The 14,583-nt window shown below is 41.5% G+C and overlaps 2 protein-coding genes across 2 annotated transcripts; one reads left to right on the forward strand and one right to left on the reverse strand.

Annotated features, from left to right (window-relative positions):
- The first annotated feature begins 258 nt into the window (after positions 1 to 258).
- On the forward strand, positions 259 to 5,441 carry LOC147557386 (uncharacterized). The gene is made up of 10 exons (XM_086658834.1): positions 259 to 652; positions 737 to 1,081; positions 1,293 to 1,510; positions 1,554 to 1,829; positions 2,020 to 2,301; positions 2,398 to 2,604; positions 3,043 to 3,518; positions 3,637 to 3,735; positions 3,852 to 4,668; positions 4,896 to 5,441. Exons 1-10 carry the CDS (start codon positions 259 to 261, stop codon positions 5,439 to 5,441), a joined length of 3,660 nt encoding a protein of 1,219 aa, XP_086514960.1.
- Positions 5,442 to 5,974: 533 nt separating this feature from the next.
- LOC147557387 (uncharacterized) lies at positions 5,975 to 6,961 on the reverse strand. The gene is made up of 3 exons (XM_086658835.1): positions 6,398 to 6,961; positions 6,149 to 6,241; positions 5,975 to 6,037 (listed from the first exon to the last, which is right to left on the reverse strand). The coding sequence occupies exons 1-3, from the start codon at positions 6,959 to 6,961 to the stop codon at positions 5,975 to 5,977; spliced, it is 720 nt and encodes a 239-aa protein (XP_086514961.1).
- Between the last annotated feature and the right edge of the window lie 7,622 nt (positions 6,962 to 14,583).

Below are 14,583 nucleotides of genomic sequence, written 5' to 3' on the forward strand. Positions count from 1 at the left end.
GTAATCTATCCAAAATCTCAACCAAAGCTCCTTGAAGCATATGAGGAACAGCCCATTCACCATTAGAGATACAGACACTGACCTTAGCTGAAGCATTAAGCCTGCTATCAAGCCTAAAGAAAGGGTCCAAGAAAGAATAAAGAACACCCAAGGGGTGCCACACATCAAACCAGAAATCAGTGCTCTCACCATTGCCTATAAGGACCTTGGCAAGGTGAAGACCTTGTTCTCTGCAATGCAATATACATCTCCAACTCCATGAAGAGTCCTGAGGAACCTTCAAGACCTTGTTTGCTTCCTCTGATTATTCCTTTGTTGGTGGATGGTGTGAGGAGGATAGAGGTTAAGGTGGAGTATGCTTTGAAGACATTGAAGTGCTCGAGTTGTGGCTCATTTGGACATTCAGTTGGAAGATGCAGACACAGTGTTCGACACAATGTCACTAAGAGTGGGAAGATGGATGCGAGGGACCAGGATGGTGTTGGTTCAGTTGGTAAGTCTGAGACCACCAAGGAATGGGTTATTAGGACTAATTTGAATAATAATAAGGGGGCTCAGCCCGAGGCTATGCATTCTACTGTTCTGTACCCTTCCTCTTCTGCTCCTACTTGTGCTCAGGATGGTAGTTCTTTTGAATTGCTTCCTGCAAAAAGTTTGGTAGCTGCTCGAGTCCAGCCTCAGTCATTTAATATGTCTGAATAGGCAAAGAGTAAGAAAGGTCCTGTTTTGCCTTCAGGTCTTGGGTCTCTTGATGAGGTTATGGAGGAGGATGTGGGTTGGTCTGTTGTTACTAATAAGAGGAATAAGAAGTTTGGGAGTTCTATGGGGCTGGCTGCTGCTGCTTCTTTTGAAGACAGTGAGGTCACTCAAGCCAAGAGGCAGTGTGTACTTGAGAGTCATTCTAAGGAACAACTCTCTAGTAGTACTATGAAGGTGGAGGCCAGGATGGAATACACTGAGGATACTATCACAGGGAAGGCTGTTAGGGAGGAGGTGTTAGGTGAAGGGGAGGATGTGGATGGGGTGGCCACTAAGGTGGCTTTATTTTCTCAGAAAGGGACTGGTAGGGGTTCCAAGGCAAGTTTGAGAGGGAAGGTACCCTCTAGAGTGTTATCCTCATGAATTTGGGTAGTTGGAATGTTAGGGGATTGAACAATCCCTCAAGAATAAGAGATGTTAAGGATCTCATTAGTTCTAGCAATTAAGTTTGTTGGGTTTGGTTGAGACTAGAGTACAAGAGAAGAATAAAGTGAAGGTGCAGAGAAGTATAAATCCTTTTTGGTCTTTTTTAGATAACTATGAGAATGATGAGGGTGGGAGAATTTGGGTGGGTTGGGATCCTAGGTTACTGGATGTCCAATTGTTGTTTACATCTGATCAAATTCTTGCTGTCTATGTGACTTTTTTGGATGGTGTTGGATGTTTAGTGGTTGTGGTTTATGGTAGGAATTCCAGGGACTTGAGGAAGACCTTATGGAGGGACATGAGGGATTTATGTGCTTCCTATGAGGTTCCTTGGATGTTCGTGGGGGGATTTTAACTCCATTTTGAAGAGTGAGGAGAAGATGGGAGGGAAGCCTGTGAGGTTGTCTCAGTGTGAGGACATGAGGGATTGCTTCCAGGATGCTGGGTTGTTTGACTGTTCTTCTGTTGGGGCTCTTTTTACTTGGTTCAATGGTCAGGAGGGGGAGGAGGCTATTTGGGCTAAGTTAGACAGAGTGGCTATTAACATTGAATGGATTGAGTTGTTTCCTGGCTCCAAGGTGGTGTTTGATATTCCAAGAACTTCTGATCACTCTCCTGTTATTGTTAGCCTTGAGATGCTGGTGGTAAGGGGCAGGAGACCTTTTAAATTCTTCAATTGTTGGGGAGGAACCTGGTTTTTTGGACATGGTGGAGGAAGTGTGGAAGAACCAAGTTAAAGGCAATGCTACGTATAGGCTGGTGTCAAAACTTAAGACTGTGAAGGGGGGTATAGCCAAGTGGAAAAAGGGCAAATTCAATCATTTTAATGAGCAGGTGGTGGAGGCAAAGGTTGAGATGGAAAGGGCCCAAGAAGATTTGAAGTTGAATCCTGCTGATCCTGTTATGAGACAGGTTAAAAGGAGGGCTGTGGAGAGTTATACTCATAAGGTTTGTGCTGAAACATCTATGTTGAGGCAGCAATCTAGAGTTAAGTGGCTCACTTTAGATGATGGTAATAATAAGTTCTTCCATAGCACTATTAAGGAGAGAAAGGCTAGGAACTCTATTAGGCAGGTGATGGGAGAAGATGGGGTAATGGTTGAGGAGCAGGAGCAGGTTATTGAAGAGTGTGTAAAGTTCTATGAGAGAATGCTTGGGACTGCAGAGGGGCATGAAGAGGAAGATGCTATCTTAGACTCCTTTCATTTTTAGCATCCTTTGGGCAATGAGGAATGCTCTGCTTTAATCCAACCAGTTGGTAGAGATGAGATTGTTGCCTTGTCTACTATAGGGTCTGAGAAAGCTCCAGGGCCTGATGGTTTCTCTTCCTTCTTCTTTCAGAGCTGTTGGAGCATAGTTGGAGATGATTTTGTGGCAGCCATCCAAAACTTTTTCAAGTCAGGAAGAATGCTTAGGGAGGTAAACTCTACTCTTGTTTTTTTTTTTTTTTTTGATAAGCGGGAGAAGCCCGAAACGAGTACAAAGAAATAAGAAATAAAAAAAAAACTCAAAAAAAACAGCAAGGAAGTCAAATTACATCATCTCATTAGCCCCACCCTTTCCTCATTCTCACTGTACCTCTAGAGTCCGCATTAACGATATTGACTAATTCCACCGGAAGTTGACTAATATTCAAGTGAGTCACCCCCGGTCCAAGCTTCATCTTCGACAGGAAATCTGCAGCCTGATTGGCTTCTCTATAGACATGAAAGACACGAAAACTCCGAAATTGACTCCGTAGAATGCTTAGGGAGGTAAACTCTACTATTGTTTCACTTGTTCCTAAGGTTCCTAATGCTTTTATTAGGGGATTTTAGGCCAATCTCTTGCTGTAATGTTGTTTAATGCATTTCTAAGATCCTGACAGAGAGGTTGAAGATGGTGATTTTTTCTTTGGTGAGTGAGAACCAATCAGCCTTTATTTCTGGTAGAAGGATTCAGGATAACATCATGATGGCTCATGAAATAGTTAGAAACTATAATTATAAGTCTGGTTTGGCTAGATGTGCAGTGAAGATTGATCTGAGGAAAGCTTATGACACTGTGAGATACTCTATAGTGGTGAATGGGGGTGCTTATGGGTACTTCAAAGGTGGCAGGGGTTTGAGACAAGGGGATCCAATATCTCCTTACCTCTTTGTTATGGTGATGGAGGTTTTTTCTGCTTTGATTCTCAAGGAGGAGGGAGAGGGTCATTTTCACTTACACCCTAGATGCAAGAAGCCTAAGGTCACACATTTGTGTTTTGCTGATGATCTTATGGTTTTCTTTAGAGGGGATGAAGCCTCTGCCTATGTATGCTCTGAACAGGGTTTTGACTTGCTTAAAGAAGGGTACTGGATTGGGGGTCAATTGTGAGAAGAGCTCTATGTTTTGGGCTGGTCCAGAGAATGAAGATATGGCTTAAATTCAGCAAGTATTAGGGTTTGCTTGGGGTTCTCTTCCTATTAGATACCTTGGGCTTCCTCTTGTGTCTACTAGGTTATCTTATAATGATTGTGCTCCTCTCATTGAGCAAATTCAAGGGAGAGTGCAGTCTTGGAAAACAAGGTATCTTTCTTTTGCTGGTTGATTAAGGCTGTGTTATGTGGGGTAATGGTGTATTGGACCACTGTCTTTGTTTTGCCAAAGAGGGTGTTTAAAGAGGTCAATTCTATCTTTTTTAGATTCCTATGGTGTGGGGTGGATATGGGTGTTAAGAGGCCTGCTGTTAAGAGGGACATTGCTTTCCTTCCTAAAGAAGAAGGGGGAGTGGGAATAAGGAGTATTGAGAGTCTAAATGAGGCCATGGACTTTAGACATGTTTGGGACCTAGTGAGTGACAAGAATTCTCTTTGGGTCAGATGGGTGAAGCAGAATCTGATCAAAGGGAAGAATTTTTGGCTCATGGAGATTCTCCATGATTGTTCTTGGTGTTGGAGGAGGATTCTTGGCAGTAGGGAGAAGGCTAGAGCTCTTATCCTTCATTTGGTTGGCAAGGGTGACAAGATTAAGCTGTGGTTGGATGCTTGGCACCCTCAGGGTGTTCTTTACCCAGCTTATGTAGAGAATCTGAGGTTTGTTGCTAATCTCCCTCTTTCTATGCCTCTTTCTGTTATTATTCAGGATGGTGTTTGGAATGTGCCAGTTCATCTAAGGCCCATTCTGCAACCTATATTAGGGTCTATGGAGGGCATTGAGATTGGGAGAGTGGTGGAGGATACAGCAGTATGGACTGTTAGCAAGAATGGTGACTTTAATTTGAAGGACACTTATGAGTTTGTTAGACATAAGGGTGATAAGGTGGATTGGCATAACTTAGTGTGGTCTAGCATGGCTATTCCTAAACATTCCTTTATTACTTGGGTTGCTATGCAAAGGGGTTTGAAGACCACCATGAAGCTCAACTCCTGGGGTTTCTATGTTCCTAAAAGATGTTTTCTGTGTGGGTTAGTAGATGAAACTGATTTCCACTTACTCTTTGAGTGTTCTTATTCAGTTGAGGTGTGGAGAGACCTGTTGGGGTTGTTGGGCTGAGGCCTAGCTTATTTCTTGATTGGGACAGTGCCATGAGATGGTGTTTAACTCATTTTAGGGGTGATAAATTTGTGCATAAAGTGAGTTGTATGGGTTTTACCTCTTTTATATACCATGTGTGGAGGGAAAGAAATTTGAGAGCCTTCCAACAGGTTAGTAGGGGTGCAGGTACTATCTTTGCTATTATCATGCAGGAGATTGTGATTAAAGTGCAGGCATGGTGTGGGAGAATTGAAGCTATACCAGAAAACACTAATCTCTTACTTAGATTGAACATTACTAAGCATATGGTGTCTAAATGTGTGAAGGGGTTGAAATGGAAGGCTCCTACTGCAGGTTCAGTATTGATTAATACTAATGGAGCTTATGATAAGGATTATGCTGGTTATGGAGCCATTCTTAGGGAAGAATTTGGCACAGTGATTGCTGCTGGGACTGGGAGAGCTGATCCTAGTAGTGTTCTTGTCCATGAGCTACAAGGAGTATTTTTGGGTCTGAAACTAGCTGGTGATAGAGGTCTTAAAAGGGTGTTGCTAGCTACTGACTCAACAAATGTGGTTACTGTGCTAAGAGCTGATGGAGGGAAGCCCCCTTGGACTGCTTGGAGTTTATTGCAGGAGATTAGAGGCTTGATGATGCAGTTTGAGCAATTGAGGTGCACCATACTTTTCGGGAGCTTAACCAGGCTGCAGATTTTCTTTCGCGTCTTAGTAGTAATGGAGTGTTTCAATTGGATATAGAGCAGCTTCCTAGTAAGCTGACTGCTATAGTGGAGCAGGACATGAGAGGTGTGGTTCGCATCCGTAGATTCTGGCCTACTGGAAGCTGAGTGCTTTCTCTAATTGTTGTTTTGTTTTGATTCTTATGGTTTTGCTTTGGTGTAGGATAATTTGTATTAGCCTTTTTGTTTAATGGATAGGGTCAGGGTCCTATAATCCCTGTTGAACTGTTCAAAAAAAAAAAAAAAGAACTCCTTCAGCTTCCGTCAGCGGGCGTGAGAACTCCACATTAGATATGTGATATAATGCTTCATTATCCTCATCCTCTCGACCGAATAAATCCCGATAAAAATCCACACACATATTAGCTATTTCCACTGGATCCTCAGCCACCGAACCATCCTCTCTGGTGAGTCGAATGATAGAATTGCGAGACTTCGCTCCTTAATAGAGTTGTGGAAATAAGCTGTATTGCTGTCATCGAGAGTGAGCCAGTCAACTTTAGCACGTTGTCGGAGCATTGTTGTTTCAGCCCGTACAACGTTACTATAGGTTCAAGTAGCTACTCTCTCTTTCCTCCGTAAAACCGGGTTTGCTGGATCTCTCTGCAATCGAACCTGCACTGAATGTAAAAAATTCCGGTTAATGGTTACCTGGTTCGTCGCCCAATTGAACCGATCTTTCTTCCATTCATTCAAACGAGCCTTCAAAGCTTTGAGTTTTGTCACCATACGAAACATCGAATTACCCTGTACTAAGACCTTCCATACATCATCAACAAGAGCTCGAAACTTGGGATCCTCCGTCCAGGCATTGAAGAACTGAAACGGAGTACGCCGGTGTATGTTAGGTGCAGCAAGCGGTATAATAATAGGAGAGTGATCTGAATCTCCAGACGGTGGAAAATCTACTTTAGCTAGAGGAAAGCAGGTCAACCAACCACTATTAATTAGAGCCCCATCAATCTTACAACTGACATTTGCAACCCCCATCTGCCTGTTAGACCATGTATAGAAATAACCTGTATACGGACAATCAAACAGTCTCAAATTGGTAACACAATCAGACATCTCATTGGAACCTTGAGACGGTGAGTTGTTACCACCTCTCTTCTCATTGGCTAGCATCGTGGTGTTGAAGTCACCTAGCACTAGCCACGGAGCCTCAGAACCCATCGTAAGAAACTTAAGGTCCCTCCAAAGCTCCCGGCGATGATACACCACAGCCAAAAGAAACCCCGAACCATCTGGGAATCGAACTCCACCTGCAATAACTTGTCCTCCAACATGGGACACAGTAAAATCGACCTTACTAGGATCCCAACCGATCCAAATCTGGCTTCCCGAAACAGCCACATAATTATCAATAAAATTCCAATTGGAATTAAGACTTCGTTGGATACGAGTCTTATTAACCTCCTGAACATGAGTTTCTAACAATCCACACAATCCAATTCTACTCAATCTCACCAAATCTCGCACACTCTTCATGCGGAGAGCGTCGTTAAGACCTCTCACATTCCAGCATGCTAAATTAATCATCAAAACTATTGGGGTGGTATTTCGACCCCCTCAGAGGTCTCACGATTAACATTCGTGCACATAGTAGTCTGTGTTGCAATGTGGTCTGTCCGGGGGCTGTTCATTGAGGTAATCTCCTCCTCACGGTGGTTGTGGTCCTTTCCCGATGCCTCCCCCTCAGGCACTCGATTAGGTGTTTCAGATTCCATACACTCAGAATTAGTTAAGACCGAGAAAGAGTTACCCGGAAGGAGATCATGCAGCATTGGTGGGCTATGTGCCGACCCAATCCTCTTTGCTATCTTACGACGTTGGTGATCTGGTTTTTCCGATTGGCCTTCTCCAATAGTGAACTTATTTGCTTTTGACTGAACCATTGGCCATCCACCGTCTCTTTCTCCTACCTCCTCTGTGTTATGTATATGTGAATCTCGACCATTAACCACAGCAGGTCGTTTCCTGCCCCCTCCTTGTTTAACACCACCATTTCTCAGATCAGTTTGGTTACCTACATTTCTTCCACTAACATTAGTAGTCTGGTTATTTTGGACTTGCTTGTTCAATCCTAACCGACTATTCACACTGTTTTCCGCCTCTCGAGCATTTCTAGGTGTTATTTTATGTCCAATAGTGGTGTTTAGGTCTACACTATTTTTTTGCTGTTTAGGACACGTACTCTCATCATGCCCAAACACTTGACATTCTCCGCACCTAGCTGGTTTCCAAGAGTACTCAACTTGGACCTGAACATCATGTATGGAATCTCCTATCCTGCATTAATGGAACACCCAAGACACTAGCAATGTACGAAATACCTTTTGAATTCCAGAGAAGAATGGGTATATTTCGAAAACTAACCCAGATTGGTATAGTCTTCATTTCTTGCATTTCTTTTTCAACATTATGACGCCAAGGCCTAACGACAAAAAGCCGACCAGCAATAAAGATAGGCTCGAATTCCAACGCTCGTCTTTTATCTTCGGCAGATAAGAAGTGTATAACGTAGGCTGAATTGCCATGTACCGTAAGCTTCATGTCACCTTTTAGGTTCCACTTTCTCGATAGTACACTATGAACTAGGCCATAAGCTAGTCTCTCACCAACAAATCCACCAATGAGGATATCATCAAACGATTTAATCTCATTTGCAAAATCTGAAGCATTCACCTTTGCTACATTACAGCAAGAGATTGGTCCCAATTCAGATTTCAGATCTGAAAAAATAAAAAAACAAACAGCACCTTAGCCCAAATAGCCTCCTCCCCCTCCTGGCCATTGAACCAAGTAAAAAGAGCCCCAACAGAAGAACAGTCAAACAACCCAGCATCCTGGAAGCAATTCCTCATGTCCTCACACTGAGACAACCTCACAGGCTTCCCTCCCATCTTCTCCTCACTCTTCAAAATGGAGTTAAAATCCCCCCACGAACATCCAAGGAACCTCATAGGAAGCACATAAATCCCTCATGTCCCTCCATAAGGTCTTCCTCAAGTCCCTGGAATTCCTACCATAAACCACAACCACTAAACGTCCAACACCATCCAAAAAAGTCACATAGACAGCAAGAATTTGATCAGATGTAAACAACAATTGGACATCCAGTAACCTAGGATCCCAACCCACCCAAATTCTCCCACCCTCATCATTCTCATAGTTATCTAAAAAAGACCAAAAAGGATTTATACTTCTCTGCACCTTCACTTTATTCTTCTCTTGTACTCTAGTCTCAACCAAACCCAACAAACTTAATTGCTTAGAACTAATGAGATCCTTAACATCTCTTATTCTTGAGGGATTGTTCAATCCCCTAACATTCCAACTACCCAAATTCATGAGGATAACACTCTAGAGGGTACCCTCCCTCTCAAACTTGCCTTGGAACCCCTACCAGTCCCTTTCTGAGAAAATAAAGCCACCTTAGTGGCCACCCCATCCACATCCTCCCCTTCACCTAACACCTCCTCCCTAACAGCCTTCCCTGTGATAGTATCCTCAGTGTATTCCATCCTGGCCTCCACCTTCATAGTACTACAAGAGAGATGTTCCTTAGAATGACTCTCAAGTACACTCTGCCTCTTGGCTTGAGTGACCTCACTGTCTTCAAAAGAAGCAGCAGCAGCCAGCCCCATAGAACTCCCAAACTTCTTATTCCTCTTATTAGTAACAACAGACCAACCCACATTCTCCTCCATAACCTCATCAAGAGACCCAAGACCTGAAGGCAAAACAGGACCCTTCTTACTCTTTGCCTATTCAGACATATTAAATGACTGAGGCTGGACTCAAGCAGTTACCAAACTTTTTGCAGGAAGCAATTCAAAAGAACTACCATCCTGAGCACAAGTAGGAGCAGAAGAGGAAGGGTACAGAATAGTAGAATGCATAGCCTCAGGCTGAGCCCCCTTATTATTATTCAAATTAGTCCTAATAACCCATTCCTTGGTGGTCTCAGACTTACCAACTGAACCAACACCATCCTGGTCCCTCGCATCCATCTTCCCACTCTTAGTGACATTTTGTCGAACACTGTGTCTGCATCTTCCAACTGAATGTCCAAATGAGCCACAACTCGAGCACTTCAATGGCTTCCAAGCATACTCCACCTTAACCTCTATCCTCCTCACACCATCCACCAACAAAGGAATAATCAGAGGAAACAAACACTCCTTACCCACCTCTACTAACACCCTAGCAAAAGACATTCGAGACTTACTCTTAGTTGGGCCATCCAACATTATAGGAGCTCCAATGTGACTGGCTATTTGTGCTAGACCTCTACTGTTCCATAGAAAACCAGGGACGTTTCGTAAACATACCCAAATAGGAAGAGTTTCAATCTCCTCAATTTCCTCTTCAATAAACAATTTCTATGGACGAACCACAAACAATCTATTGGCTATATAGATCGGTTCCATATCCAAAACTCTACTTGTATCCTCCTCAAGATCAAAACGAATTATGAGAGCAGACTCACCTTGAGTAGTGATATGCATCTTTCCCTTCGGCCTCCATAATCTTCTCAAAATATTAAGAATCAGTATAAAAACAGGTCGTCTACCAAAAAATAACCCACCAGCCAACTCTCACAATCTCTAATATCCTCTGTAAAATCCGCAGTTGATATCACCTGAACTTTCTCATCATTCACTACCTTAGGCGGTACAAACTCCAATTTCTCTCTAACAACTCGCTCATTCTTCTGAAAGAGAGAAGCCCAATTCGAGCGAGAATAGGAGTGACCATTTGGATTAGAAGAACCCGATCCCTTCTCACAAAAACCTTCCTGTTTCGAAGGTAGCTCAATTCTAACAGAACCAGAGCTTCCCTCACCAGGAGGAGGGAGAAGGGTTTTCATCTCCCTATCCACCAACATCCTACAAAATAGGAGCTGCCAGCATGAAGGAGATAATCGGCGCAGAAAACAAGCACAAAATAAAAAATGAGTTAATTCCTATATGGCCCCCTACTTTGTGACCAGCTTCCTTTATGGCCCCCTTTTTTTTCGTAAATTCAAATATGGCCCCCTATTTTCAGATAAATGTCATTACTACCCTTCTTAATTCTAAATTTAAAACAATAAAAAAAATTATTTCCACCTCACCCCTCTCTCTCTCTCTCCACCTCATCTCTCCCTACACCCTACCCCTCTCTCCCTCTCTCTCCCTCTCTCTCCAATTCACCTATCTCTCTCTCCAACTCTCCTCTCTCTCTTTCCAACTCTCCTCTCTCTCTCTCCTACTCACCCCTTTCTTCTCCGGCAAGGTGGCCGGCCGAAAAATTTTCCGGCCGACCACCTTGCCGGAGAAGAAAGGGGTGAGTAGGAGAGAGAGAGAGAGGGGTGAGGTGTAGGGAGAGATGAGGTGGAGAGAGAGAGAGAGGGGTGAGGTGGAAATAATTTATTTTATTGTTTTAAATTTAGAATTAAGAAGGGTAGTAATGACATTTATTTGAAAATAGGGGGCCATATTTGAATTTACGAAAAAAAGGGGGCCATAAAGGAAGCTGGTCACAAAGTAGGGGGCCATATAGGAATTAACTCATAAAAAATCCAAACAGCAAGACACCCAAGAAAATCGGAGAAGAAAGAAGGAAAGAGGCGGCGCCACCAATCCCAAGAAATCGCCCACCCTAGAGTTTCTCTCTCCTCTTTTATACAAAACACGTATTGGATGTCCAAACTTTAAACTTGAATTTCTCATTCATCCGGAATCGGATTCGAGTGATTCTAGGCTCTAATTTGAAGAGCTCGACGAGACGAACGCAATGGCGCATTCCGTTTCTGAGTTTAACGAATCGGCTTGAGCCATAATCGGCTCCGATTCTAACAATCCCCCACATGAATGAAAATTCGAGGTTCACTATTATATAAACAAACATACTGTACTGACATACTGACACTAGAAGAGCTCATATGCGGAACTTCGCTGCATCGGAAATGAAAAACTCAAAAAAATCTCTATTCATCTTATGTGTCAAGTTTCAATTGAGATTCTCACTCTTTGGCGGCTAAAATAGAGATCCAATTTGTTTGTGTCTGCAATGCAAAACTCTAAACTTATCTTGTTTACCATGTGACAGTTATTTTTGTAAATAAATATTTAGTTATTTAGAAATATAGAAGACTTGATTTCTATTAGTTGAAAATCAAATATTGATGAGTTGGACGATGAGAGATATCTCTATTCCACCTTCGATACATCATCTTAGAGATGCAAACAGAGTGTTGCATTAGAGAGAGTTTTTAAGAAAAAAACTCCAAAAATCACATGCGGCACTCACAATTTCTAAGATTGAGTGTTGTATTGGAGATGCTCTAAGTTGAAAAATGGATCTCTAAATGGTCCTTTCCTGTTTGGCTATTTAGAGATACTCTATTAGAAAACCTTCTCCAATGCAAAACACTCAAGAGAAACTCTAAAAACTTATATTTTAGTATCAAATTAATTGATTTGCTTATGTGGCACTTAGAGATCCTAAAGATGACACTCCAAATTTAGAGTGTCCTCTTAAAGATTTCTAAAATAAATCTTGACACATCATTTTAGAGATTCATATTGAGTTTTGCATTGGAGATGAATATCAAGGAGAAACTCTAAAAAAATCTTATGTGACACTTTAAGACTTAGAGTTTAAGAGCATCTCCAATGCAACACTCAATCTTAAACTCCGAGTGCCATGTAAGATTTTAGAGTTTTTTCTTAAAAATCATCTCCAATGCAACACTCTATTTGGATCTCTAAGATGACGTGTCGAGAGTGAAATTGAGATATCTCAAGAGGACGCTCTAGAAATAGAGTGTCCTCTTGAGATATCTCTAATTGTCCAACTCATCAATATTTGATTTTCAACCAATAGAAATCAAGTCTTCTATATTTTCTAAAATAACTAATTATTTATTTACAAAAATAACTATGCCACATAAGTAAATAAGATAAGTTTAGAGTTTTGCATTGGAGACAACAAGAAATTGAAGATCTTTACTAACGCCACATAGGAGTGAGAATCTCAATTGGAACTTGACATATATGATAAATGGAGATTTTTTTGAATTTTGCATTGGAGATGCTCTAAGTGTAGCATTGTAGATTCTCTTAGTTTAATTTTCTTCATTGCACTTGAGAGTTTCAATACATATTTTGAAAAACTACAAGAACTTTAGTTATAATCTGTTGTTCCTCTTGTTATGATTTGAGTTCACTTTATCTCTGTCTTGTCTTGATTAAGACAGAGTCTAGGGCACTTCCTTTCTCTAAGTTATAGAGAGATAAACGATAAGTGAATACCGACTTTATCAGTAATTCCTTCTTTCGGATTAACCGAGAGGAACAAGACAAAGATAAAGTGAACTCAAATCATAACAGAGGAACTACAAATTATAACTAAAGTTCTTGTATGAATGACATTTGTGTGTTTAGGTGTGTTTCAGTGAATTCAAATCGAAGCTTTTGGTGATTGTACTGGGTAATATGTATCGAGTTAGTTTTTCAGACTATATAGATATATTTATAGTGCTTTACTGTTTGATTACTGAATTGAATCAATATTTTTTTAGCTATTGTTTTGAACAAGACAAATGGTCTTTTGTATGAATGACATTTGTGTGTTTAGATGTGTTTCAGTGAATTCAAATCAAAGCTTTTGGTGATTGTGTTGGGTTATGGTGGTGTCTACTAATGTCGTTTAACCGGAATCTCAGACATCTCATGTCTTGACATTAGTACGTCCCAAGATCATCATGCATAAACTAATAGTTAAACTAATAGAAAAGTAGAGATTACCTTAATCGCTATTTTCCCTCGAACCTTTCCATCGATTAAGAAGACCAAGAGCTCCAATTGTCGCTCCTCTACTTGGGACACCGAATGGTGTATTTAATCTCCCTCCATGAAAGCCCGCTAGTGCTCCAATGGTGGTTAGATAAGAAGAACACATTCTTCTTGCTTGACTAGTTGATAGCTTGGGAATTAGCTCAATTTCTCCTCTCTACTTGATGTGGTAGAGTAAGAAAGCATAGAGAGAAATTCCACACCTTATTCTCTGCCCTAAGAGTCTTTATATAGAACCCTAATAGGAATCCACCAACAATTAGGTTTCCTATAAGACCCTTTAGAATAAGATTAAGGAAATTGCCGAAAATAGCCACTAGTTGATATTTTCTCAATTCCTTGAGGAGGTGACGCCCAAACCCAGCCAAAATTTGCAGATTTAATGTTCCTAACATAAAGAACCGACCCTCCAAAAAGCAGCCCAATCCGAGCCCCAAAAGTGCCCCAATCGGTTTAGGCCCAAAACCCCATTTTGGGGCCTTTTTGTTATCTTCTGCCTAAATTCTCTTTAGGCCTATGAGATATGTTTATAGGATACTCCCATGGTTATATCACACTCCCACTAGTCATATCATCCGATTATATACCCATTCTTATGTGTAACCCGTTGTAGGATTTGATCGAAGTTAGCCGCGAATTACTTCGTAATTCGATGATCGTAGTTGGTCTCTAGCTACAACTCTACGATCCCTAAGTCAATCGGACTTGATGATCTTCCACATCAATTGTCCTATCCGACAAATTGTTCGCATTGTCACCTTGGTTGAAGGACATCTCCTTCAACTCCTTCAGACTCCCACTTGGACTTAGAACAAGTGCAATGCTCGATTTCCGTGTCAATTAGTATCTCATCTGATACGTCACGCCATTCAGACTTTCTTGATATCCTAGTACAACTGTAAAAAACAAACGATTAACTCTTAATCTGTTTGAGCGTGACCACGCATTTTCAGTTGCTAAATCATCAAGTGGCCTTGAGACACTTTGTACCTAATGTGATTAGGATGACACAATCCATTCTTGCGCTCCCACTTAACTTCATGTCTATCTTTTCCTTCCCAGTATCCGCCTTTATAACCTCCTTTTACGGCGCGGCGTTTAACGGAACCAAAGTCGGACATTCCTTACATAAGATGAGTGGAACACTCATGTTTTGAGGAATCTCTCCAATTTTGTCTTAATGAGAAGCGTTTGACGTTCATCACGAGTGATGTACTTCTCATTAGAGGGTTATCCAATGTATAAACCTTTTACACACCCACGTAGTCGACTCGAATACTCCTATTCTATAGCCCATGAACTGCGCTATCTCATCGA

The sequence above is a fragment of the Eschscholzia californica genome, unplaced genomic scaffold, assembly GCF_041429995.1.
Source record: "Eschscholzia californica isolate CP2 unplaced genomic scaffold, dmEscCali1.0.p SCAF_2, whole genome shotgun sequence".
In the NCBI taxonomy this organism is placed as follows: Eukaryota; Viridiplantae; Streptophyta; class Magnoliopsida; order Ranunculales; family Papaveraceae; genus Eschscholzia; species Eschscholzia californica.